The sequence below is a fragment of the Patagioenas fasciata genome, chromosome 21, assembly GCF_037038585.1.
Source record: "Patagioenas fasciata isolate bPatFas1 chromosome 21, bPatFas1.hap1, whole genome shotgun sequence".
Classification (NCBI taxonomy): domain Eukaryota; kingdom Metazoa; phylum Chordata; class Aves; order Columbiformes; family Columbidae; genus Patagioenas; species Patagioenas fasciata.
The window spans coordinates 10,753,355-10,779,722 of NC_092540.1; the positions used below are offsets into that span (position 1 = coordinate 10,753,355).

Genomic DNA, 26,368 nt, shown 5'->3' on the forward strand with positions numbered 1-26,368 from the left:
ACACAGCACGTGTGTGCCCTGAGTAAAGTGGGTGACCTTAGGCCATTCCTTAATTCCTTGTTAGTTTTGGATGGATTCCAGAACCATTGCCCATGGCTTTGAGAAGCTTAGTTACTTTCCAGCCTCTTGTGGTCAGCGGGGAGGGATGAGTAGTTCCAGATGGATGTGCAGGTTTGGGGTGGGTTGAAACGCCCTCTGGCTGTAGAAGGGACCAGCTGAAGGGAGCTTTGGGCTTCCGACTTCAGCACTTAAATGACTGATGGTGAGTGCGATGGAGCTGCGCTCATCTTTGGGAGCCTCAGTTCCACACGTGTAAATGTGGGGATTAATGGCACTGTTCCACCACACAGGCAAATTATTTTATTGTGCTGAAGCAGGTGGTGGATAGTTAGTGGGTTACTGGCCCTGAAGTTAGATCCAGCTTAGCTTGTTGGCCTGTACTGGCATGTCCTCTTAGCTTCTTGATGGTCAGATGCTCAGTATGTGCATGAAGGGTGGCATTTAAAAAGGTGATAATTGAATCAAACCCAGCTTTGACTTAATTGCTAAAACTGATTTTCCACCAGAGCCAGTTCTGTACCAAGGGGAAGTTGTTCAGATTTAGAAATATTTTCTTCCAACAACGGAGAGACTTTTTTTTCCCCTGAAATCTCATACTTTGAAGCAGTAGATATTACTGCTCAAAGAGCCTTTCAGAGTTTAAGGCTGATTAGTAAAATTTGAGAAGGTTCTCGGCAGCCGAATCGAGAGGTTTGGAACACCATAAACTCTTGTAGAACCCCGGTTTGTAACTTGTTGCTGTCCTTCTTAACACCTGTTCTCCTAAGTACGTACTGAAAGTTTGGTGCCTTGTGGTCTGGTCCATCACACAAGAACTGAAGTAATGACGTAGTGGGAAATGCAAAAACAGGGCCTTGAAAAAGTTAATAACTCTTTTGTGCCAAGAAAGAATCAGACCTGTCACTTATGCTCAGCTAAACATCAGCAGCTTTTGATGTTAGATGTGGGTCGTGTTAACTCCTGACTTCTAGTTAATCTGTGCTTTGAAAGGCAGAGAGAGAAAAGCAGCATTTCCATGGGAAGCTTTAATTTTAACTGTAACCTGCTTGAAAGGTGCTCAGGTTGTGGGATATTAGGAAATGTCCTGCCAGGTCTGGATGCTGGGGCAGGAGCAGCGACTGAGCTCAGGTGTTGTTTTGTTTATCACGTGGCTTCAGGAGTGGGGGAGTCTGGCTCCTGGGCTTCATAATGTTTATTGAAATAGTGGTCCAATTTTTCTTGAAATCCTTCCTTACCTTTTGGATTCATTCTTGATTATTCCTTCACATTAAATATTCTTGAGTTTTTGAGATCTCCTGATATCCTGTTTGTCCCTACGGGAACACAATTTTCTTCCTGAAATTGAGTGTGAAAGAAGCTCTGGACTCCAGGAATGCATTTCCATGTGTTACTTTCATTCAATCTTCATAAACTCATAATTTAGCTCACACTCTCTTGTCCAAACCCTTCTTGTGCAGTGCTGGCTTCAAAGTCAGGTCAGGCTGATCAGCCAAGTTTTGAATGTTTCCATGACTGGAGTTCCCATAACCTCTCCGACCCTTGTCACACCACTAAACCCACTCCACGGTGAAGCTGATATATTTGTATTTCAGTTGGAATTTCCCTTCCTGCAGTTTGTTACCTCTTGTCCTTTTGCTATACACCTCCAAAACAAATTGGCTCAGTCTTCTCTATAACTCCCTATTAGGTAGTTGTAGACAGAGTCAAAGAATCACAGAACAGTTTGGGTTGGAGGGACCTTCCCAGCTCCCCCAGTGCCACCCCTACCATGACAGGGACATCTTCACCAGCTCAGGTTGCTCAGAGCCCCATCCAGCCTGGCCTGGGATGTCTCCAGGGATAGAAACAGAATTAAAATTCCCCTTCACCTTTTCCCCGAGCTGAACAAACCGATTTCTCTCAGCCTTTCCTTGCATGTCCTGTCCTCCACCATTTTATGACCTTGGTGGCCTCCGTTGAACTCGTTCCAGTATGTCAATGTCTTTCTTGTCCTGGGGGCCCCAAAAGTGGATTGAACCTCACACAGCTTTTGTCTGCCTGTCAAGGTCCTTCCCTTTGCGTTCTGCGTGGTCAGTGCCAGCTGCAGCCCTGCTGGGAGAGCACTGCTGGCTCCCGCATGGAGACACCCACTGCCCCGGTACCAGCCCCTGCGGAACACTGGAGCTCCAGTGAGACCTCGGAGCCTGCTGGGCCAGCCAGTTCTCCACCCACCTTCCAGTCTACCATGGCCCATGACCCTTGATATGATGCTAACTGGGAAAAAAAAAAAAAGATAAAGGAATAAACAACCCCCTTTTCCTGGTTAGGGACATGTGAGTTTCCTTAGCTTGTGGGCAGATGGAGAACTGGTGGATGTAGCTCGGTGCATGTTGCCTTTTTCAAATTCCTTTTAATCCCAGACAAGCAATCAAACACCGCCTGCACAATAGCTGTGTGTGTGAAGGGCATTGGGAGATTGTTGTTTTACCGACTGTTCTGTAGTTATACAAGCAGCCAATGACAACTGTTAAAGGCACAACGCACGTAGAAATTGCAGCTGTGGAGGGGTCAGCCCCTGGACTTGCTGCCGCTGTGCTGTGATACTGCTGGCTCTGCACAGGTCCTTAAAATGGCTCCATTTGCAGCCTGTCCAGTGGCTCTGTTGTTATCTCACTATTATATACATACTGTTATATACATAATATATTATATATTAATACTGCACCTACCAACCTTAGAAGCCCAGCTTGATTCCCTTTGTCAAAACTGCCTGACAGCTCTTATGACAAGGAGTCCTGTGCTAATTACCTCATTACAAAACACTCCAAGAACTTGTATCTTAATTGCTGCAGCTAATGAATTTGGACATTGTATGCATGTGAGTGTTGCACAGAACAAGGAAGACGGCCCCAAATCAAGTCAGCAATAATTCCTTTCAACAGGTACAGGTCCTTACTGCTCTCATGTTTTCCCTTCTGCACCCAAGACCCATTGCCAGCTGGCTCCAGCTGGTCAGGCTGATGTCTGCGTTGCTTGGAGCGAGGGTTCAGCTGAAGGTGACTCCAGGTGTTCACTACAAATGATGGCAAAATACCAGAGAGATTTGTCAGGTATTGGTGAAACCAAAGGGAAAAGAGCAACCTATACACCCAGGGGTAGGAGGCTCGGCAGGCAGCAGTGGATTGACTTTGTCAAGCACTGTTCATGTTTGTCCTGACTGATTGGAATGATCGTCTCTGGGGGTCTGAGTATCTTCAGTGGGATTCCCTTTTGCCTGGCGAGTCGCGTCCTCTCCCCCAGCAGAGAAAAATGGGCATTTCTGTCTGTAGTGCATCAGCTCTTCCTCATGGACAAACACGGAGAAGAGCTCAGAGGAACTGTGTTTCTGAAGCACCTCATTCACTGGAGGTGAAAGGAGTCCAAGGTGACTGTCCTCTTGTCAGACATCAGCACTTTGCAGATCTAAGGTGGGATTAGGCTCCAGTTCAAGGTGCTCAGATTCAGGTAGGTGAGGATATCCAGGTTCATCCGAGGCTGTGGAGGCCAGAAGGGTGTCCAGCGCCCCATCAGGGACACAGGTGTGGTTTCACTCTGTTGCCCAAGTGTGGGTCTCTAATGCTTTTTGAAACATGTCAGGATATCCAGCCTGGGTTCCAGCGGCTGTTCAAGGACACAGGTGTCTTCTTCTGTTGTGTGGGTTCCTGTCTGAACTGCTTGAGCCATGTTGTTTTCCAGGCTGCCCTGGCTGTACAATAGGTTTCTCCTGAGATGAACCATCTAGTTGTGTTGACTTGGGAAGGCTGTGGGAAATTCCACGTATCCCTACAGAACAATGATTTTCATCCACTGTTCTCATTTGATTTTTGTCTCTGGACATCACCTTCAGCTGGAAAACACTAAATGCCTCAGCATTACAGAATCCCACATAATCCCAGCCTGGTTGAGTTGGAGGGACCTCTGGAGATCCCCCAGTCCAAGCCCTGCTCACGCAGGGTCACAGAGCAGATCACACAGGTGGGTCCAGGCGGGTTTCAATGTCTCACAGAAGGAGACTCCACACCCGCTCTGGGCAGCCTGGGCCAGGCTCTGGCACCTCCCAGCAAACAAGTTTCTGCTCATGTTCAGATGGAGCCTCCTGTGTTTCAGTCTGTGCCCGTTGCCCCTCACCCTGGCGTTGGGCACCACTGAACAGAGTCTGGTCCACCCTCTGACACCCACCCTGAGATATTGATCCATTGATCAGATCCCTCTCAGCTTCTCTTCTCCAGCTCAACAGCCCCAACTCTCACTGAGTCTTTCCTCATCAGAAAGATGCTCCAGACCCCTACCAAACCATCTAGTTGTGTTGACTTGGGAAGGCTGTGAGAAATTCCATGTATCCTTGCAGAACAATGATTTTCATCCACTGTTCTAATTTGATTTTGTCTCTGGACTTCACCTTCAGCTGGACAGCATTAAATGCCTCAGCATTGTACTCAGTGCTGCTGCTTGTCTGGCGTCAGCTGGCCAAGGGTGAAACTTTGGTTCAGGCCCTCAAGTAGAGATAAGCTGGTCTGTCCTGTGTGACACCAGGGTAATGTGTGTGTTGTGGGGGGGTTTGGCTCCCAAAGGGGAACATGAGTCTCCAGGGAGGTGGCGACTGGCAGAAGGGCTGTGGGTGAAGAAGGGGGATGAAGAGGGGAAGCCAGCACTGGGCATGGTTCCTCTGCTGAGTACACAAACACATTCGGGTCACTGCTGACCTGGGAACACACCAGGGTCTGGGCTGAAGGATGCTGCTTCCTGATTTTTAAAAAGAATAACAAGGAACCTCAAAATCTATGACCATCTTCAGCCCCCTGGGCTCGTGGCTGGTTTTAAATGACTACAGAAGGCTCAGCAAGTACCGTAATAATTTGTAATAATCTAACTTTAATTTGCTGTCACGTTTCACTGGAAATATGAGGAGGGGCTGGAAACCACAGTCAGGGATGACAGGCAAGAAGGGGCTGGAGCAGGGTTAGGCAAGGTCTGCAGGAACGGCAGCCTGGCTCCTGGTTGTTGTGAGTATATAATTTACTGTTACTGATGTTACTGCTGCAGGGGCAAGGTCACCCTTCAGTCCTTTGTAATCCTTTGGGCTCATCAGAAGGTATTATCTGTTACTTTCGCTCTGTAGTGGGTCCCGTCTGTGGTTCAAGTCCGACACTACTTTGTCTTGCACTTCTACAGCACCTTTTCGTGCCTCTGGGTCCCACCATGCACTGCAGAGTTAAATTGATTGGTACGCTCCAAGCAATTTACCCTTGATTAAAGCAGACAGGTCTCTGCAGTGACAGAGTTGTGGATTATGCTTTTTAAAAATACATTCCCCGCTGGCTCCCACCAGAGAAAGCCCTGCTGCTGTCTTTCTTTCCATCTGAAAGGGTTACCATGGTATTATGCTCTAAATTATATCTGTCATCTCTGTAAAATAATAATCATAGACCCAGCAGGGTTGTATTTTGCTTTTTATTCCTATTTCTAACAAGATTTTGAAGCAGCATGTCACATGAAGATCTGTGGCAGCTGGGGAAGAGCAGGCTCTCTCCTCCTGACAGCCAGACAGCAGCGGGGGCTCCGGCGTGTCCTGCTGCTCCACGTCGGCTCCGCTGCCAGTGAACTCCTCACTCCTTTGCATGGGGAGGGATTTTCATGTTCACCCTTGGTTGAGCTCACTAAAGAGCCCTGCAAACTTCAGGCTTTAAGCACCGAAATGCACCTTGTGTGTTACGTGCTGACATTGTGGCTGAGTTGGGAATGACGGCGGCGAGATGGGCGCAGGGTCAGCAAGAGTTTGTTTTGTGCCTTGGTCTGGCACGGTTGTTTGGCACAGCTTTACCTTGGGTTTGGCTGGCGTGTGGTTACCTGAGCCAGTCTGGTTTCACAGCTTCCCCCTCCTTCTCTCTTCCCATCTCTGCTATTTTTCTTCCTAACAGAGGTCCAGGTGCCAGCAGCTGCTCTATCGCACATGGCAACCACGGTGCTATGGAACAGGCTGCCCAGGGCAGTGGTGGAGTCATCATCCCCGGAGGGGTTTGAAAGGTGTTTAAACAAGGTGCTTAGGGACATGGTTTCATGCTAGAATTAGGGTATGGTTGGACTCGATGCTCGTGAGGGTCTCTTCCAGCTGAAATGATTCTGTGATTCTATGCAGTGCCAAGGGGGTGACTGGAGCCTCTCGTCAACCCTCCCTGATATCAGAGCAGATTTAAAAATTGGCACTTTAAATAGGACTCTTGAGTTTGTGGCCCACACGCTGTTGTTGTGTTTGTCATTGTTTTCATGTCACCGCTGCGGAGGCAGCTCCAGGCTCCCCAAGAAGAACGTCAGGAGAAAGGAGAGCAGGTGCTTCATCCAGCAGTGCAGGACAGCTAGAAAGGGGTCGCTATGCTGCACTAGTTAGTATAATTTTAATGTTATTTAGACTGCAAAGAAAAAGTTATTTATTTTTCTTGCCTGGTCTCCAGGGATGGTTCATCCACCACCTCTCTGGCCAACCTGGGCCAGGCTCTCACCACCCTCAGGGGCAGCAATTTCTTCCATATCTAGAGCGTCCCCGTCGCTCTCTGGGGACGCAGCTGGTTGCCGTGGCAGAGCCTGGTAGCTCTGCTGAGAGGAGTCGGGAGAGTCGGGTCTGTAAAGTGAAGGGAGGGGAGATGTTCAGGTGTTAAGTTAATAAACTGCTTACAGATTTGTGAAACGTGGATTTTCTTCCCTCTGAGCCTTACATTTGCTTGCATCAAGAACACAACTTTTGTGGCTTGGAGTGTCTTTAGAGTGACTTTTTTTTAGGACCTGATGGGTTTCACCTTATTCTCTTTGAGTCATCAGCTCTTCTCACTATCTTTTCTCTGAAATAAATAAAATAACAGCTTGACAGCTGTAATGACAAATGTGAAACCCAAATGATTTGAGCCATGATCCATCGAGCTGAGATGGCCTGCTTTACATTGCTTTTAATACATTTTATGTTTTGTGTGTAAATAATTAGATGTTAGGAATAAAAACTGTCTGTTTAATACATGCCATTGAAAACCCTGGGTGCTGTTAATAGGCTTAGTAATAGGTGACACCTCTTTGAAATATAATTCTTTTATGCATTTTAATAGAGTTCATGGTAAACATGCTGTGATAAGCAGACAGAAACTAATATTTCCTGCAGCCAGAATGCACCTAATTAAAATTAATTGATTTTAGAAAAAAATCATCACCGCTAAGATGTCCAAACTATCTTCTTCTTGACAAAGCAGCCGTGCTGTGGTGTTGGGATGCAGAAACCCGCCCGTCGGGCTGGTGTCTGACCCTACGCACTCTTGGAGATCAGGCTGCGCTGGGGATGCACTTTGGCTATTAAAATTGGTGTAATATATACAATTGCTTTGGGAAATTGGAGGTAACGAAGGGCACGTTCTCCAGGGGCTTCTTCAGAAGTTTATTTGCAGGTTGTTACAGTAACTCTGCATTTTGAGTGATTCAGCCCCATTCAGCCTGGATGCTGGGGAGACATCAGGCCCTTCAGGTCAAGGTGGGGTTTACTGCTGGTCTCTGCACCCCACAGGGCCTTCTGTTCTCTACCCCGGAATGTCTGCAGCACCCCCAAGACCTGGTGAAACTCTACCTGCACGAGTCAAACCGAGTCTACCGGGATAAGATGGTTGAAGAAAAGGATTATGGTACCTTTGATAAAATCCAGCTGGAGACGGTGAAGAAATTATATGACGTAAGTGTTGAGGTTCATAACTCTGATAATAACGTACGTGCTTACAGGAAAAAGGTTCCTTGGGCAAGAGAAGTTTGACCCAAGGTCTGCCAGTCTCTCACTTGCAGGGAGTGTGATGCTCTTGGTGGGACACCAGGAGCAAAATCTCTGTCAACTGCTTCCTGGGCTGCCAATGTTGGTATTTGGGTGAACGATGCTCTCCCTAAGGGCACCGGGGAGAGGAGATTTCGGCTCTGTGAATTAATTAAATTATTTTATTTAAATGTCTTGAGTCTTGTGGCAAAAGCAAAAGAGTCAGATCCCCAGTCTTGGTGGGAGTAAAGTGAGATGCAGGCACAAATCCCTAGTGCTTTCCTTTTTTTCCAAAATATCTTCCTAATGGAAGCTCTAGACCTGCTTTGCTTCAGTCCTGTCATCACCCGGCAGTGTTGCCATTGGAGTCCTGCAAATATCACAGTAACGCAGACAGTGCTTTTTCCTCTGGCTGTTAATCATTGTCCATGCAACAGTGTCATGCTGTAGCTGTTGCTGTGGGGCTTTTCTTGTGCTCACATTTTCTTAAGGTGATGAGTTCTTGTGATTTACAAAAGGTCCAGAGCAAGTATTGGGGCTTTATCCTTTCCCTTTCCTTCCCTTTTGTCGCTCTTTCCCCTTTTTCAACACACAGGTGCAGCTATATGGACATTTTTTGGAACACTGTGCTTCACTTGGAAAGATGACATAGAGCTGCAGTGTTTTCTCCTTTACTTCTTATATACCTTTTTTAAAAATGATTTTTAAATTTGACAGGACATTGAGGAAACTTTAGAGCAGACCAAGCGAATGAACATTTATTGCCATTTCGCTAAAGGCGTTGGAGAACCCAGCTACAGGCCAGTTCCGACCTGGGAGGAGCTGAACAAGATCCTTGTGGAAGCCTTGGGCAGCTACAACGAAGTCAACGCTGCCATGAGCCTGGTGCTGTTTGAGGACGCCATGTGCCACGTGTAAGGGAGTTTTCTGTCTTTATGCTCTCATTGTAGCTTTTATCCATGCAGATTGTTTCCATGGAGGTTTCTGGAGGATGTCGGTATCCATTATTAGAGCAGAAGGAGCTGGAGGTGTGCAGAAGCTTCATCTGCCCACGTGGTGTGTCCTGCACAAATACTGCCCTGCTTCTCCAGCTGCTGCTGGGGGGATCTTTTGACACTGTGAGGATGCGGGGCTGTCGGATGGAGGGTCAGCATGCTGCTGGTCGTTTGAAGTCTGGTTGCTGTTACATCTTTGGCCCTTGATGCTCTGCATACGGCACAGACGTTTATTGTACATGACATTGATCAAGTGCTTTTTGTCTTCACTTGACAGCCAGCCACAGAACTAGTTACACCAGGATGTCCCTAAATGCTTTCACAACTGGGTTAGAGGCACGTTTACACAATTCTCAGTGGGATTTTCAAATGTATATAATGTGAGATTACGTGAATTCAGGCTACTAGTTTGAATGGACTGAGGCACTTAAATTGCCTGGATCCTTTGGAAAGCCTGCTTGCATTCCGATGCCTGGAGGTCCAGCTGGATTCCCTGTGGAAACTGGACACGTGGGACTACATGAAAATAGCGAGCCTCCATTGATCATTATGAAGCCATTTACATGCCTGTGGTATGGATCGTGACACGTACCTCCAGCTCTTATGCATGATTTAAATGCTTGTTGGGAATTCCACAGAATCACAGAATCCCAGAATGTCAGGGGTTGAAGGGACCTGGAAAGCTCCTCCAGTGCAATCCCCCCATGGAGCAGGAACACCCAGCTGAGGTTCCACAGGAAGGGGTCCAGGGGGTTTGAATGTCTGCAGAGAAGGAGACTCCACAACCTCCCTGGGCAGCCTGGGCCAGGCTCTGACACCCTCACCCTGAAGAAGTTTCTTCTCCAATTTAAGTGGAACCTCCTGTGTTCCAGTTTGTACCCATTGCCTCTTGTCCTGTCACTGGTTGTCACCGAGAAGAGCCTGGCTCCATCCTCCTGACACTCACCCTTTAGATATCTGTAAACATGAATGAGGTCCCCCCTCAGTCTCCTCTTGTCCAGCTCCAGAGCCCCAGCTCCCTCAGCCTTTCCTCACACGGGAGATGCTCCACTCCCTTCAGCATCTTGGTGGCTGCGCTGGACTCTCTGCAGCAGTTCCCTGTCCTTCTGGAGCTGAGGGGCCACAACTGGACACAATATTCCAGATGTGGTCTGATTTTTGGGGGCTGAAATGCAGACCTGGCCTCAGATAATTTCTGAAGATGAACCTCCCCTGTAAATCATAGTTTTAACTGATTTTGCCTGGAAGCATTGTATCATGAAGAGCAGGTTTGTGACTAAGCTAGAAGGAAGCCGCTGTCCTGCTGCACGCTTGTGTGGGTGATTTCAGGTTTGCTGGACCTGGTAACCTAATGCAGTTACTCTCATGCAAATTAAAAAAATACATATATATATATATATAAATTTCTACTCCTTTTAACTAGCTGTTTAACCAGTTCTGTTCTAAGAGCTCAGCAATCTGTTCCTTTTGCGGTGCAGCGTGCTGGCTGTGCTGGGGCATGGCTTCCCTTATAGTTTGGGCATTTACTTCTTTGTATTAATGAGTCATATGCAACCTGATGTCCATTGGTGTTTCTGCTTGCAGAAAGGTGACAGTAATTTTAATCTTGTGCTTCTTTTGCACTTTACATAAATTGGGATTTTCAACAAAACCTGTCATATCCCTCCAGTTAATATTGTGAGTAATCGGGAAGGCGAGGTTTGAGTATTCAGCATGATTTTCACTGGAGCTGAGTGATTTCGATTCAGCGCATTTGGAAATTGCGTTTTGCTGAAACACACAAATTATTCCATCTCCAACAGCTTATGGATGACATCTTGAATTTGTTGTGAAGTTTCTGTTGGGAAAAAAAAGTAAGGGAGTTAATGTATGTGGGGAGGTGGGGGATATGGGTCAGTCACCTCCTGACCCGGGGCTCATGGTGCCCATTCCCAACGCACACCCCGTGCCCTTGCTTTTGGGGACAGCCAGCTAGAGAATGAAAAGCAGGAACATTCCAGCTCTCCACACAAGCTGGATTGCTATTCTGGGTTTAATTTCACAATCTGTGGGAGTCTGCACATAGATCATAAGACGCTTGAGTTGTAATAAAGCAGTACAGTATTTCTTGCAGTCTTATTTGAAAAATTAATTAGATTAGTCTAGGAAAATACTCAGTTAAGTGAGTTGAATAAAGGCAGTGATGTCAAGAGGGGAATGGTGCTTGCATTTCAGACACCTGACAGTGAGGTTTTCACAGGTAGGATCCTCTAAACCTCCCTCACTTGGGATTTTAACGTGGGGATGTCAGCAATTGCTTAAAGAGAATAGACTGGGGGCAGAGCTCACTGTGCAACTCTCAAGGACAAGTGAACAGACCTGAAAAACAATAGCAAGTTCATTTTAAGTGTGACAAAATCTCACTCTTAATGGTGGCTTGGATAAATAATGTTGGACTGTATTTTCCAGACAGGTATTATGCTATTCCAGATGTATATGAATATGCTTTAATGCATAGCAGGACCCTTCACCTGAACATGAACCCAAAATGCTTTGTGAAGAGGAACCTTCACTGGAGAGGTGCACCAGAGCCATGAATTCTGTTCTCACTATTTGCATGTCCATGTAATGTGTTTTTTCCCTTGTCCTCCCTGCAAAGACATCCAGGCCTTCACCTTAAAATATTTCTATCCAGCAGGACTTGGCAGGTGGAAAAATATTGGACACAGTTTGAATCGCCACCAAACTATTTTTTTAATCAGCTACGTCCTTTGTTTGGGCCTCAGCAGAGATGGGGATTGATTGCTGACATGTCTCTTAGATTGACATTTTTCATCCCATTCAGACTACGGTTTCCTAGTGATTAAAATATATATTGAAAAGCAGTGGGCAGAGAATAAGAAAAATACTCTTATTAATGACAGATTTTATATGCTTCAATTTAGTTGCCGCATCAACCGGATCCTGGAGTCCCCCCGAGGGAACGCTCTCCTGGTCGGCGTGGGTGGAAGCGGGAAGCAGAGCCTGACCAGGCTGGCGGCCTTCATCAGCTCCCTGGAGCTTTTCCAGATCACGCTGAGGAAAGGGTACGGGATCCCTGACCTGAAGGTGGGTGACTCCTGGGGCTGAGGTGGAGCGGAAGGGAATAAAAAGCAGAACTTGCCCTGAAAACTTTGGGATCCCCAATTTAAGAAGGACAAGGAATTACCAGAGGGAGACAAAGATGCTGAGGGGTCTGGAGCATCTTTCTGATGAGGAAAGACTCAGTGAGAGTTGGGGCTGTTGAGCTGGAGAAGAGAAGCTGAGAGGGATCTGATCAATGGATCAATATCTCAGGGTGGGTGTCAGAGGATGGACCAGACTCTGTTCAGTGGTGCCCAACGCCAGGGTGAGGGGCAACGGGCACAGACTGAAACACAGGAGGCTCCATCTGAACATGAGCAGAAACTTGTTTGCTGGGAGGTGCCAGAGCCCGGCCCAGGCTGCCCAGAGCGGGTGTGGAGTCTCCTTCTCTGAGACATTGAAACCCGCCTGGACCCACCTGTGTGATCTGCTCTGTGACCCTGCGTGAGCAGGGCTTGGACTGGGGGATCTGCAGAGGTCCCTTCAGCCCCCACCAGGCTGGGATCCTGTGATTCTGTCTTGTTGCGTGTTGAATGACGCCATTGTGAAGACAGTAAAAAGCTCCAGAGACTATATGGGACTGCAGAGAGGAGCAGTGCTTCCCAACACATCTGTGGGGTGCAGACAGGCCTGATGTCCCCTGCCAGCCCTCTGAGCTGGCCAGACCCAACAACATCCCAGCCCAAGGCTCAGAGTCAGCGCTGGGCTCCGATGATAAACCCCTGGTGTGGACATTCAGTTAATGCTTGTTCAAGAAACCGTATTTGACTATTATTTCTAATTAAACCAAGATGTGGTAATTAGCTCATCTGTGAGGTGCCTGTTGTGGAGTGATTTGGAGGTGGAAAAGGAGCAGGAGAGAGCAGGAGGAGAGTTCCAAAGTCGTATCCAGTCCTTCCACCAGGATTTTGTATGAGGGAGGGACTGAGGGGATGGTGGATGGTTCACTATAGAGAACAGGTGCCTGTGCTTATATCTATGCGCAGGCTAGTGAGCACAGAAGTTACAAATCAACATTGTAAAATATCGTTGAAATGATTTTCAAGTATTTTAGCTGCTGGCAAAAGGATTCTCATCAGAAATGTTGTAAAAATCACAACCTCAGTAACTTCACGCCATTCTGCTCGGGAGATGCGATGGCCAATGAACCCTTGCCTTCCTTCCCCATCAGAGGCAGGGCCTGATGACCTGTAGTTGTGTACAGGTTGTTTTTGTCATGTTTTTGTCACGTCACACAAGCCTGATCCTCCATCCATTGGGTATTTTCAACTTTCCTCTGTGTTCTTCAGCCCCACTCGTACAATTTTCTAGCTCCTACCTGCCTATTCATTGAGAAAACCTGTGCTCCCATCTAGGAATATAGCTTGAAACCAGCATTAATAAACTTGTTTTCAAAGCATGTCTTTACTTCTGTCTGTGGAGGTGGAAGATAATTTGATGTTCCCTTCACTCTCTATTCATTTTCAAAGAGTTTATGAAATATGGAGTCATCTTTTTTTCTTCGATATGGAAGAGCAGGATGGTGACAGATTACCCTGTCTGGCATTGGCCCCTCGTGCTGTTATAATTGATCTAATTCAAATTTCCAGTGATGGAAGTAACAAATGATTCTTTTTGAGGGAGTGTGTGTATTTGCTGAATTTCTAAGAAAGTTTCTGGAACACAGGCCAGTAAATTCCTTCAGTGTCTCCCGCATGCCTTGTATCCTGCTTGGAGGGGCAGGAAGGAAATGATGGAGTTTGAGCGGGATGATGGCGTTTTTCCCATCTCATGAACAACTTGGATTTCAAGAAGTTGGTGTCCTTCATCAGGAGGACACTGTGTCCTTCATCAGGACACTGTCCCCTTTGAGGTGAAACAGCTTTTCCATATGAGCAGTTTCTCTGTCAGCATCACTGCACTGAGTGGGACACTGAAGGGCGAGTCCCTGCTCAGACTCTGGAAAGGAATAAAACTGAAAACATCCCTGTTTGCACAAGGTGTCCTTCTCCTTTCTTCACAAGCAGAAAGAAATGTGTTGCAGCACCTCAGAAAAAAAAAAGAAAATTCAGGTATAGTTGTGAAATCAGAGAAATCTACAGCATGGGGACACCAAGGTCCAACATTTTCAGTGGCTGCTGTCCCTCCCAGTCCCTGTGGTGCTTTAATGTCCCCGTATAGTGACTTATTGTGCCCACAGTAAGCCTTTCTGAACTCCCAGGGCAGCCTCCACAACCAGGGACTGCACTGATGTCTTTAGCCACATCCATTGACCTCCAGGTGTTCCAGCTACAAGCATTTCCCTGTGTGTAGCGGTGCTGGCCAGGGCTTCTTTCTCTTTTTTTTTGTGTTACACAGACCTGGCCGTAACGTCAAGTCTTACTGGGTAAAGTCTTACAATGATGACAGCGATAGACTCCCCCATATAACCTGGCAGACTCAGCCATGAAGATGGAGAGTGGCCAAAGTGCAGTTTCACGCTAATTAATTGCCATTGCTTTATTCTTGGTTAATGGGAAGATTCTGAAATATCCTGCTTGTAGATGTGGTACCTACCTGAGTTTTGCAGAATGGAGGTGCACCCCCTAAGTCCTCTTGCTTTTCAACGTCCAGGCAGACCTGGCAAACCTGTACCTGAAAGCCGGTGTGAAGAACATAGGCATCGTGTTCCTGATGACCGACGCTCAAGTGGCAGATGAGCAGTTCTTGGTGCTGGTGAGTGACTTCTTAGCATCAGGTACCTCTGTCATTGCTTGATTTCCCCTTTCCCCCTTCTCAGTGTGGTTGTGCTCATGGTAGCATCTGTGGTTTTAGAATATACAGAAGGGCAATATATGAAGTGAGCTAGAAGATATGTGGGTTAAGTTCTGGACTAAAAGCCATGATAAGGTCTCCTTTGTGAGGATGTACTCCATCATCTGATAGTTTTTCTTTCTCTGATGTTGTGTACCTAGTTTTTCCATACTTCATGGTATACTCTCTACAGTTAAGAGACGTGTCTGTTGTGGCATTGCAGCTGAGGACAGAGCCCAAGGAATGTATCAACAGATGAAGAGTTTGACCTGTGGATCTCATGCATCCACACTCTAGTTACCTAATAAGGTTTTTCCTGGCTGGAATATTTGACTGCAAGTTGGTGGATGGTACAAAGCCACCAAATGACCGTGTCTGTGTGCGTCACCTAGCTGCTTGTCCCATTGCAGTCCTTTTCCTCTTTGTTTTTCCATTAAAGTTTTTGAGTTGTTGCTTGCCCAAACAATTGCAGAATAGCCAGCCTACACACAGATGCTCTGTTTCGCTGCAGAACATGGCATGAGTATGTGTGGTGGAGCACTCCCCATGCAGGGCGCACTGCAGCTACAGCGCACATGGGAGCGTGCGGCTGTGTCACCGTGACCGCAGGGGGTAACCCAGCCTGGGCATATTCCCCAGAGTCCCTGGAAAATCACTGCTACCAACTGCATGATGCTTTTTTCCTTATTTATGAGTCAGGAGTGGGAAGACTCCAGCTGGTTCGGGTGACCTCTGTGCATGGTGAGGACTGGAGAGTTGAAAGCACAGGGAAGCGATAGTTTGTGCGAAACTCCAGAGTTGACATATGTGGCTGTAAATTGGCCAGATGGTTTGAGCAGCAAACAATCTCTGCCTGTGATAAATTTGTAATCAGGAGTAAAGACAGGGGTTGTTGTGGAGGCTGGTGAGTAGCTGCTGTCACCTGTGTAGATGGCACAAATATCTCATGACATGAAGTGAAGCTCTGCAGTGTCCTGCAGCAAGGGGCAGGCCAAGCAGCCTGGTTTGGGATGTCCAGGTCATTTTGCGGTGGTTCAGAAAGGTGTCACATTTTCCTGTAGCTGCTATGTGGGGAAGAGGGGACAGATCAGAAGTCCTCACTCAGGGTCTGGGGAGGCAGCTCAGAATTGTGGCTGGACTGAGGACTGAGGAAGGGACCATGGGAGGGACCATGACAAGTGTAACAAGGGCAAGTGCCAGATTTTGCACCTGGGACACAGCAACCCTGGCTGTACAGACAGACTGGGGGACGAGATGCTGGAGAGCAGCTCCATGGAGAGCTCTGGGGGTTCTGGTCAGTGGCAAGTTGAACATGAACCAACAGTGTCCCTGGAGCCAAGAGGGCCCCGTGTCCTGGTGCATCCAGCACGGCACGGCCAGCCGGGCAGGGAGGGGATTGTCCCGCTCTGCTCTGTGCTGGGGCGGCCTCACCTGCAGCATTCACTGTGTGCAGGGCTGGGGACACAGGAGAAAAGGAGATAAAGCTACTGCAGAGTGTCCAGAGGGACATGAAGCTGGTGAAGGTTTGGAGGGGAAGCCATATGAGGAGCGGCTGAAGTCCCTGGGTTTGTTCAGCTGGAGCAGAGCAGACTGAGGGCAGAGCTCATGGGGCTGCAGGTTCCTCAGCAGGAGCAGGAGGGGCAGGGCTGAGCTCTTCTCTGTGACAGTGACAGAGCCCAGGGAATGGCAGAAGATGTGCCAGGGAGGGCAGTGGGACATGAGGAAAAGGTTCTTCACCCAGAGGTGCTGGACACTGAACAGGCTCCCAGGGCGATGTCACGGCCCCAGCCTGACAGTGTTCAAGGAGAGACTGGGCAATGTCCTCAGACACACGGTGTGAACTGTGGGGTTGTCATTGCAGGGACAGGAGTTGGACTCCACGATCCTTGGGGGTCCTGTCCATGTCAGGACGTTCTGTGGTTCTATGACCTCCCAAAACGTGACCTGGTGCCACCCAGCGGGTGCTGCCTGAGGGCTCTGGCTGCTTCCCGCTCTCTGCAGGCTTGTTTTTCTTACTTGTTTCACTTCTTTCCATCACCTAAGGAGCTAGAACAGAATATATATTTTAGACTCTCTTATAAACAAGCAGATATCTGATTAGTGTATTTTCCTAAGTAATTAGTGCTCATATTGACAGTATCTCACTCAATAATAATGATTTCAATCAAATCAGAAGCCAGAAGGGAAGTGAATAGGTGATAAATTAAGTAACCAGAAAAAAAAGAAAAATTGGCTGGTTATGTTTTTGGCAATCAGTTGCATAACTATTAACTTTAAAAAGTTTTTAAAAGATTTCTGACTTTTAAAATGTTTTGGTGATGTGGGAGTTATTTTACCAGCACTGGCAATGGCATTGAACAGCTGCAGGAACGGTACAGGTAACGAATTGATTTGCAAAACTGAAATTATTTCATTATTGTGTATAGCATATTAGGTATTTGCGATTTTTTTTTGTAATCTAATCAGCACTGTCGATCTGACAAAAATGGACTTTCTGTACTTTGGCTTTATTCTGTGTTTGTTTAGCTCATACTTTTATGAGAAATGTTGCTCTCACAAGGGCTTATTTTTTAGCAGAATGATGTTCTGTGCCACTTTGCTGCTGCTGGGGCCTATGGGCGCCTGGCACAACGATTTTTCTCAAGGAAGGGTTTTCCCCAAGGCCCTGAAGAGGGAGGCACCTGCTTCACTTTGCTCTGCGACTGCAACAAAATCCAGACCAGTAAACCCAAACCTGCCTTCTTCTCAGGTGAAATCCCTGATCTCTTCCCCGATGATGAAGTAGAAAACATAATCAACAGCGTGAGGAATGAAGTCAAAGGCCGAGGGCTGGTGGACTCCAGGGAGACTTGCTGGAAGTTTTTTATAGAGCGTGTTCGACGGCAGCTGAAGGTGAGACAGGCTGGGGGAGTTCAGGTCTTCGCCATCTGCCTTGGTGCAGGAGCATGGGGTGAAGATGCTTTGGGCTGCCTGGTAGGAAGGTCAGACCGCAGCCTGAAAGGCTTTTCTGCCTGTTCATGATGAGAACTGTGATGCACTCAGCAAGTAGTACTGAAGTGCAGGAAATGCTCTCTGTTGCCATCACTTCTTGGGTGTTAGAAAGCACTATGGAAGTTGAGAACGTTCTCTTTCAAGAGCTGAGCAGGACCAGCCGCTCCCTTTTCAAAGCCGGGCACAGGGGTGCATCAGGACGAGGTCTTGCTGCTTGAAAGAGCTGCTGAAGGGATCAGTGTTCATGTTGTTGGGGTTCCATTGCCAGAAGAAATGAAGTATTATGTTAAAAACAGAGTGCTGGAAACTGAGTGGCATGCAATGTGCCTACAGGATTTCTTCCAGCACAGCCCATAATCCAGCATAGAAAGGCCTTATGAATATGTCCAAAAGATCCCAGAACAGTTTCAGGACTATTTCCCATGTGTGCTCAGCTCACGGGGAAAGCCCAGTGAGGCGCACAGGAGAGTGAGACTGTTCCAGAAGGTGTTTACCCCTCTGCAGCGCTGTTCACTGCTGCCGGCACAGGGCCAGGAGCTGGGGAGGGCAAAGAGAGAAGCCTTGATCTTTGCTCAATGAAAGCATGTCCTCCTCCTTACTGCTCCGTTTGTGTTGGTGGGACACGGTCACTGAGATAGGGTGGCCCGTTGCTTTTTTGATGTGGGAAGGTACATGTTTAGGATGGGGAACAACTGGAAAATTAATTTTTGAGGGAAAATTTGAGGACCATGCCACAGTGTAGGTGCCCAAGGAGAGGGAATGCAGTCCTGCTCTTTCCCTCTCTGGGTGTAGAGGGGATTTTCTGATGAGTCCTGATGCTGTTTTGTGACTTTTCAGCATCTTGGTTGTCTTCTGCCTCCCGTCCCCTCATGGATCTATTCCTGTTATTGTGGTGCACTGGAAGGGCAGTGTGAATATGATTTACTTGAGGCTGATCCCTTCTCTTTTTTCTACCCTTCTCCTTAACCGTGTGTTACAGCAGATGGATGGGGTCAGCTAGGAAGTATTATTTATGCTTATAAATATCTCCAGGGTGGGTGTCAGAGGATGGACCAGACTCTGTTCAGTGGTGCCCAGCGCCAGGGTGAGGGGCAACAGGCACAGACTGAAACACAGGAGGCTCCATCTGAACATGAGCAGAAACTTGTTTGCTGGGAGGTGCCAGAGCCTGGCCCAGGCTGCCCAGAGCGGGTGTGGAGTCTCCTTCTGTGAGACATTGAAACCCGCCTGGACCCACCTGTGTGATCTGCTCTGGGACCCTGCGTGAGCAGGGCTTGGACTGGGGGATCTGCAGAGGGCCCTTCAGCCCAATCGTCTGGGATCCGGTGAAGAGGCTTTTGTACATGGACAGCTTCCTGAAACTTGCCTGGCCCTGACAGAAAAACGTAGAGGTGCCCAAGGCATATGCTTGAAGGTGCAGGAAGGATTTCTGTGTGTCTGTCCCCATGCGCAGTGGCCATGGCAGAGGAGCAGGAGCTCTAAGTTCAGCTACCTCTTCTGAAATGGAAACTAAAGTGGGTTTGTTACAGGCAGTTCTTTTGTGGCTTCTAAAAAACAGATCATGATGGAGGTGTTGACCCACTATAGCGACATCTGAGCTAACAGCAGCCTGTCCTATGACACTTGCTAAGGTACCAGCCAGGGCTAACAAGTGGGAGAGGGATGATGCACTGAGTGAGATACACTGCTTCCCAAGCTGGTCCTTGCTCACATGTTGCTACTTCATTGCATGGTGGCATCTTGTCCATGTCCTTCTTTGTGGCCAATTAACAAAGCTTATATGGATTTATGAGCCACAGCGGGCTCACAGGAAAAGGGCTGTGATGAACAGTAGTGGTAGGTTTTGGTTCTTGGGTCTTATCTTGCTGTTAAAGCTGGTTGTGAGGCAACAAAGAGGAAAGGTACTTTGCCTTGTCCTGACTTTACGTCCTTCCAGAAGGAGTTTCCTGCTGGCAAAGGGAGAGCTTGTGCTGCCAAGAGGAGCTGTGGGCCAAGCGGCTGTGGGGCAGGAGGCTCCCAGCCTGCAGGAAAGGCAGGGGATGAGGGAAGGGATAAGGCTGGAGGAAGGAGAAATGGTGCAGGGCAGAGGGGATGCTGGGCAAGGGAGTAACAGCCCCTTGACCAGGCCCCAGAATAATGCAAAGAGAGACCCCCAGGGGCCCACATACACTGCACAATTTGCTGCAACTCAGAAACTTTTAGCAGCTGGACTGAAATAAAAGCCTGAAAAGCAAAGGACCTGCTGCACAAAAATGCAATGAGTAGGGAAAATATATTCATAAATGCTTTTATTTCTGTTCTGCTTTGTTTTGAGGTTTCTCTATTCAAAAAATGTCTCACTCTGATAAAAGCAGATTTTGAGTTTGAGCCACCTCGACTCTTTTCAATGCTGCTTTCGGGGAAACAGCCCAGGTGGGCCTGTGGTCCTGCCAGGAGAATTTAGATCCATTCACTTTAATTCCTGGTTGCACCACTTGAATACAGATGCCAGTTCCCTGCTGGGCAAAGCTTTGTTTCACTGCTGAAGCAGGGAAGGGTGGTTTTATTAAAACCCAGCTTCAAGCTTGAAAGTGTGCCAGGCTTCTGCTTTTGACCATGGCAATGTTTAACACCACTGCTTGTCTTTATTGCAGAGAAAAAATGTGTTCACTGCCACATTACGTTTTTTTCCATGCCAGGCTTGCTGGCCTGAAGTGCAAGGGCTCAAGGACTGAGGTTGCTGTAACCTCAGCTGGTGCTGTGAGATCTTCCATTCATGGAATCCCAGCCTGGTGGGGGCTGAAGGGCCCTCTGCAGATCCCCAGTCCAAGCCCTGCTCACGCAGGGTCACAGAGCAGATCACACAGGTGGGTCCAGGCGGGTTTCAATGTCTCAGAGAAGGAGACTCCACACCCGCTCTGGGCAGCCTGGGCCAGGCTCTGGCACCTCCCAGCAAACAAGTTTCTCCTCATGTTCAGATGGAGCCTCCTGTGTTTCAGTCTGTGCCTGTTGGAAGTGGATGGAAGAGCCTGAGCTGGGCTGTGCAGCTGGAACCCCATGCCTGCTCCTGGCTGTGTCTTCTCACGTTCTCCTTCCCTGGGCTCTGCAGGTTGTGCTGTGTTTTTCGCCCGTGGGCAGCAAGCTCCGTGTCCGCAGCAGGAGGTTCCCTGCCATCATCAGCTGCACGGCCATAGACTGGTTCCAGGAGTGGCCGCAGGAGGCCCTCGAGTCTGTCAGCCTCCGCTTTCTGCAAGAAACAGAGACCGTGGAGGTGAGCACCTCACCCACTGGCATCTGGGGCTGCCATGGCCGTGCCTGGGTTTGGGTTCCTCTGCGGGGGGTGCTGGTGGCAGCCAGGTGTGACATGTCCCTCTGCTTGGTGCAAGCAGTGCCTCTCGCGATGGGGACAGCACTGCAGGGACAGCACTCACCCAGGACATCTGGGTGACCGTTCAGAGAGGAATTGCTGGTAACTCTCTACTGCTTTAGGATGAGAGAAAATGGCCTCAAGTTGTGCCAGGGAAGGTTCAGATTGGATATTAACTAAGGTTTCTTCCCCAAAGGGCTGTCGGGCATTGGAACAGGCTGCCCAGGGCAGTGATGGAGTCACCATCCTTGTGGAGGGGTTAGACAGAGATTAAGTTCTTAGGGCCATGATTTAGTACCAGAGTTAAGTTATCGTTACACTTGATGTTCTCAAGTGTCTCTTCCAACCAAAATGTTTCTATGATGCTAATTAACTTAAGCAAAGCAGGTTTTTCAGAGAGGGGCACAGCCCTCAGCTGAAGCATGGCCGTGGGCACCATGTTGTGTTTGTGCACTGATAGCACTGCCAGACACACCACTGCTTTGCAAGCAAGAGCGGCAGCTTACAAATCGGTGCAGGAAATAACCTAATGCTTATGGTTATTGCAGGGAACATGGGCTTTGCTCTCCACAGGCGTGTCTGAGCGCCTGTAATTCTCAAGGGCAAAATTATGTCAAGTTCTCATTGATGACAACCTGCTGCTGGACTAAAAGAGATTCAGTTATGTTTATTTAGCTTTTCTGGGCAGGATTTTTGTAGAATAAAGTCTACAATGTTTCTTCTTATGTGTGTGCTTTCCCTATTTGTAGAGGAGAAAAGCCCAAATTTATGCTTGAAAGGCTGTTATTTTATAGAGCTTAATGCTAGAAAAATTGCTTGGAATAAGATAAAATATGAGATAAAAAGATATAAAAAGAGGTATACAGTACATGAACAGACAAAGTTATTTTAGAGATAACAAATGAAAAGGGATCAACTTGGATGTTCCAGCCTGGATTTTGCTGCAGCAGAATAAAATGTTAATAAATTCCTTTGTATATGGCACAGATCTGCACTACATGTAGTTGTTCAGTTTGAAATATTTTCTCCTTGTCTTCTCATCTTACTTTTAGGATTCAGTGAAAGATTCAATAAGCAAATTCATGGCCTATGTCCACACAAGTGTCAACGAGATTTCGCGATTGTATCTGAGCAATGAGCGACGATATAACTACACCACTCCAAAGTCCTTCCTGGAGCAAATCAAACTCTATCAGAATTTGCTACTGAAGAAGGGCAAGGATTTAAAAGCAAAAATGGAGCGGCTGGAGAATGGCCTGGAGAAGCTCAAGAGCACATCTGCACAGGTAAGCAAACCCTTGGGGTTAAAAGCTGATGGGTTTTCGTGTTTCTCTGTTAGAGGCATCTCCTCATCCTGGTTTGAAGGAGAACTTTACCGGCTGGAACTGTGCAGGGTGTAAAATTTGCACTAGATCCTGGCTCTAGTCTGGTGTGAACTGGTTCTTTGAGGAGCAGGAGTTGTGTCTGTACTGGAAAGGAGAAGGGGAGGGATGTATATTCAGTCCCTGCTGCTGGGGTGGTGCCAGTCCCTGGTGACAGATCACAGGAACTGAAATGAGATAGGGATCCAACTGGCTATGTACATCTTTTAATTATTATCTTTCAGTTGTGACAAGATACCTTATAAAATAGAGGGAGATCAGTGATTTTTGGAGTAGCATCCAGGGGATCTACAATGACTTCAGCAAGAATCCTTTTAAAATATAGCTGATGGTCATTTTTCCTTGCATTATGCTGTCCATCTTTGAGGGAAACTACTGCGTGTCTGAAATGTAGACCAGCCATCCCCAAACCGCCCTGCTAAGGACCAGCACTGGCACTCTTGTGCAGTAAAGACTAGATGTTGTTCTGAGTATTTCACAAACCCCTCTGTAGTGACTCAAACTGCCTTTCAGAGCTTTGCTGTCTACAGCAGTTGCTAGCTCCCGTTTTTCTCTCCATTTCATATTCTATTAACTGTTTCAAATGTTCTCTTACAAGCTTCTGCTGTGGCAAATGGACCTCTCCTGAAGCTGCTCTGAGGAAATGCAGGGGGTTGGTGGGAACGAAGGACTAGCGGGTTCACTCCCTTCTGCCTATGTGCTCTGGGTAATGCTGCTGACATAAACAACGTCTGTCGTGCTCAGAAGGGTATGTGCCTCGCTGGAGGGTGATGTATGGGCTTTATTAGTGCCTCTTGGCTCTGAGAGCCTGCGTCTCACTTGAGCACTTGCTTTCTTCATGGTGCAGGACAGGTCTTTGAGGACACAGAATGGGAGGGGGCATGTTTCATGTCCCCTTTGCAGGTTCTGTCATCTCCTGCGGAAGGATGGGGCTGCGGTTGAACAGCCAGTAGCAGAGAACACCAGTTAGAACCAGTGATGTCAACCAGAGCGACCTCACACCCACCCTACCTATGGGGGGAAATCATTTTGCTGACCTGTGCATTGCTGCTGGTTTTGGTGGTGTCCCAGTGATGGAAAATTTGTGTTAGGTCTATTTTTTATTGCAAGCAACTAATATGAAACCAACCTTTTGAGGGGAAACAAGTCCCTGTAGTGTCGGTCAAACATGGGAACCTTTTGTATTCTTCAGTTGTATCTGCATATAGGTGTTTTGTTGGCAAGGGTTCTCTGACCAGCCACAGAAGAGGTGCTGAGGAGTGGTGGAGGGCTGGGGAGGAGATGGGGAGCCACAGCACCTTGGGGTCTTGTCTATTTTACTGTTGCGAGAAGGATAAAAGGAAGCGATGTTCATATGTGGTTGGAGTAAGGCTGGGTGAGAAACGCCTGTTTGTGAGGTTCCTGAAGATGCAGAGCAGTGAGGAGAAATGTGTCAAATTTGAATCTGAGATTAGCACTGGGGGCCTAAAATGAAACACCTGAAATATCAGATGTGTGCAATAGTCAAAACTGCTGCCGAGTTGAAACAAGGGTGTGGATATTTAGCAGTAGTGAAAATCATACCAGAACGTTCAATCTTGTCTGAACTTTACACTCACCCATGGTTGGTCCTGGTGCTGAGGAGCTGACGAGTCTTATGTCTCAGGTGTGTCATCTCCAAGCTGTGTCGTGGTGCCTGAAAGTGATATGTTGTGGGTTGTTTTGGTTTTGTTTTTTTCTTTAAATTTCAAAGCAAAGGTGGAGGATTTCGATACCTGGGTGTGGCCTTACGTCTGAGGACTAGTGCTCCTGTCACCAGGATTCTCCAGTTTCCTGCTGCTTGGATGCCACGACAAGTTAATTATGAGTTTTATGCATTTCTATAGACCTTCCAGTGTGGCCTCAGCATGAGGGAGCTGTTGTGCAAATAGTTGCGGGGTACATTTTGACTTAACCATTCCAACTTCAAAATAACCTCTTCCCCCTCCTTTGACTTGTTTCCCCTCTCCACCCCTCGTCCCTGCTCTGGACAACTTGATACTGTTGACCAACTTTTCTTCTAAAGAAATGTTTTCCATTTCCTATGTTTCCTCACCATCTTTCCCTGAAGACAGCGACTGTCCTCAGTACCCTGAAAAGCAGGAGCCGGCTTCCAGTTATTAGGACATAGAAGACTTAGGAAGATGCATGGGATGAGTAATTTGTTTTTCCAAGTGATGTTCACCATGAAGAGGTCAGCGCTCTGTTCAGAGCTCATTGCTGAGTCATTTTTTGGATGACCTTGGTTAATATTGCATCACTGGATTCCAGATCCAAGTCTTGCTTGCTCTATCAATTAGTCGCTGACCTTTGTGATGTATTTTGTGTTCTTGAAACAAAGCAGGGAAAATGAGGTAAAATGAGTCTTCTGGGAACCTGCCCTGCAGGTTTTCTGTTCTTTAATAATTCTTCTTGCTCTGTCCTGGTTGAGTGTTCATGGGTAAGAAGACCAACAAGGCCAATATCCTGGTGGGGGTTTGTTACAGCCCACCATGAGCACCCTCTTTGTCCCCAGGACCCTTTGTGACATCCGGGGGACCCCCTTGTCCCCAGGGCCCATAGTGGCACCGTGGGGACCCCTTTTGTCACTTGGGCCCATTGTGACACCGTGGAGACCCCCCCTTTGTCCCCAGAGGACATTGTGACATCCCAGGACCCTCCATTGTCCCCAGAGCCCATTGTGACATCCTGGGGACCCCTCTTCGTCCCCAGGGCCCATTGTGATGTCCCAGGACCCCGCTTTGTCCCCAGGGCCCATTGTGACACCATGGGGACCCCATTTGTCACTGGGGCCCATTTTGACATCCCAGGACCCCGCTTTGTCCCCAGGGCCCACTGAGACACCGTCGGGAACCCCCTTGTGCCCAGGACCCATTGTGACATCCTGGGGACCCCTCTTTGTCCCCAGGGCCCATTGTGACACCGTGGAGACCCCACTTGTTCGCAGGACCCGTTGTGGCATTCTGTGGACTCCCTTTGTCCCCATGGCCCATGATGACACCATGGGGAACCCATTTGTCACTGGGGCCCATTGTGACATCCCAGGACCCCCCATTGTCCCCAGGGCCCACTGAGATATCCTGGGGACCACCCTGTTTCCCCAAGGCCCATTGTGACACCGTCAGGATACCCCATGTCCCCAGGGCCCATTGTGACCTCCTGGGGACCCCCCTTGTCCTGAGGGCCCATTGTGACATCCTGGGGAGACCCCATTGTCCCCAAGGCCCATTGTGGCACCATGGGGACCCCCTTTGTCCCCAGGGCCCATTGTGACATCCTGGGACCCCCCTTTTCCCCAGGGCCCATTGTGACATCCCAGGATCCCGTTTGTCCCCAGGGCCCATTGTAACGTCCCAGGACCCCCCATTTACCCCAGGCCCCATTGTGACATCCTGGGGTCCCCCTTTTGTCCCCTGGACCCATTGTGACACTGTGGGGACCTCCTTTGTCCCCTGGGCCCATTGTGACACTGTGGGGACCTCCTTTGTCCCCTGGGCTCATTGTGACACTGTGGGGACCCTCTTTGTCCCCAGGGCTCATTGTGACATCCTGGGGAATCCCTTTGTCCCCATGGGCCATTGCGACATCCCAGGACCCCTCCCCTTGTCCCCAGGGCCCATCGTGACACCGTAGGGACCCTCCTTTTCACTGGGGACCCATTTTGACATCCCAGGACCCCCTATTGTCCGCAGGCCTCATTGTGACACCATGGGGACCCCATTTGTCACTGGGGCCCATTGTGACATTTCAGGACCCCTCATTGTCCCCAGGGCCCATTGTGACATCCTGGGGAGTCCCTCGTCCCCAGTGCCCTTTGTGACATCCTAGGGACCCCCATTGTCCCCAGTGCCCATTGTGACATTCTGGGGACCCCCTTTGTCACCTGGACCTATTGTGGCACCATGGGCAC

General features: G+C 48.3%; 1 protein-coding gene across 18 annotated transcripts in view; it reads left to right on the top strand.

The window, feature by feature from the left end:
• The window catches only part of LOC139825460 (dynein axonemal heavy chain 9-like), a 184,354-nt gene that overhangs the window by 30,652 nt on the left and 127,334 nt on the right, over nt 1–26,368 (top strand). For 10 of the 18 annotated variants that reach the window (XR_011742073.1, XR_011742069.1, XR_011742068.1 and 7 more), the window contains 7 exons: nt 7,619–7,780; nt 8,570–8,766; nt 11,772–11,934; nt 14,542–14,665; nt 17,471–17,613; nt 20,801–20,962; nt 22,111–22,344. Coding sequence is in view for 6 of the 18 variants with exons in the window: in XM_071817653.1 (XP_071673754.1) it covers nt 7,619–7,780; nt 8,570–8,766; nt 11,772–11,934; nt 14,542–14,665; nt 17,471–17,613; nt 20,801–20,962; nt 22,111–22,344 (1,185 nt within the window). In the remaining 12 variants the exon portion in view is untranslated. Of the gene's footprint in view, nt 1–7,618; nt 7,781–8,569; nt 8,767–11,771; nt 11,935–14,541; nt 14,666–17,470; nt 17,614–20,800; nt 20,963–22,110; nt 22,345–23,038; nt 25,187–26,368 lie in introns of those variants that run through there. The other 8 variants (XR_011742077.1, XM_071817656.1, XM_071817659.1 and 5 more) reach the window with 7 other exon arrangements.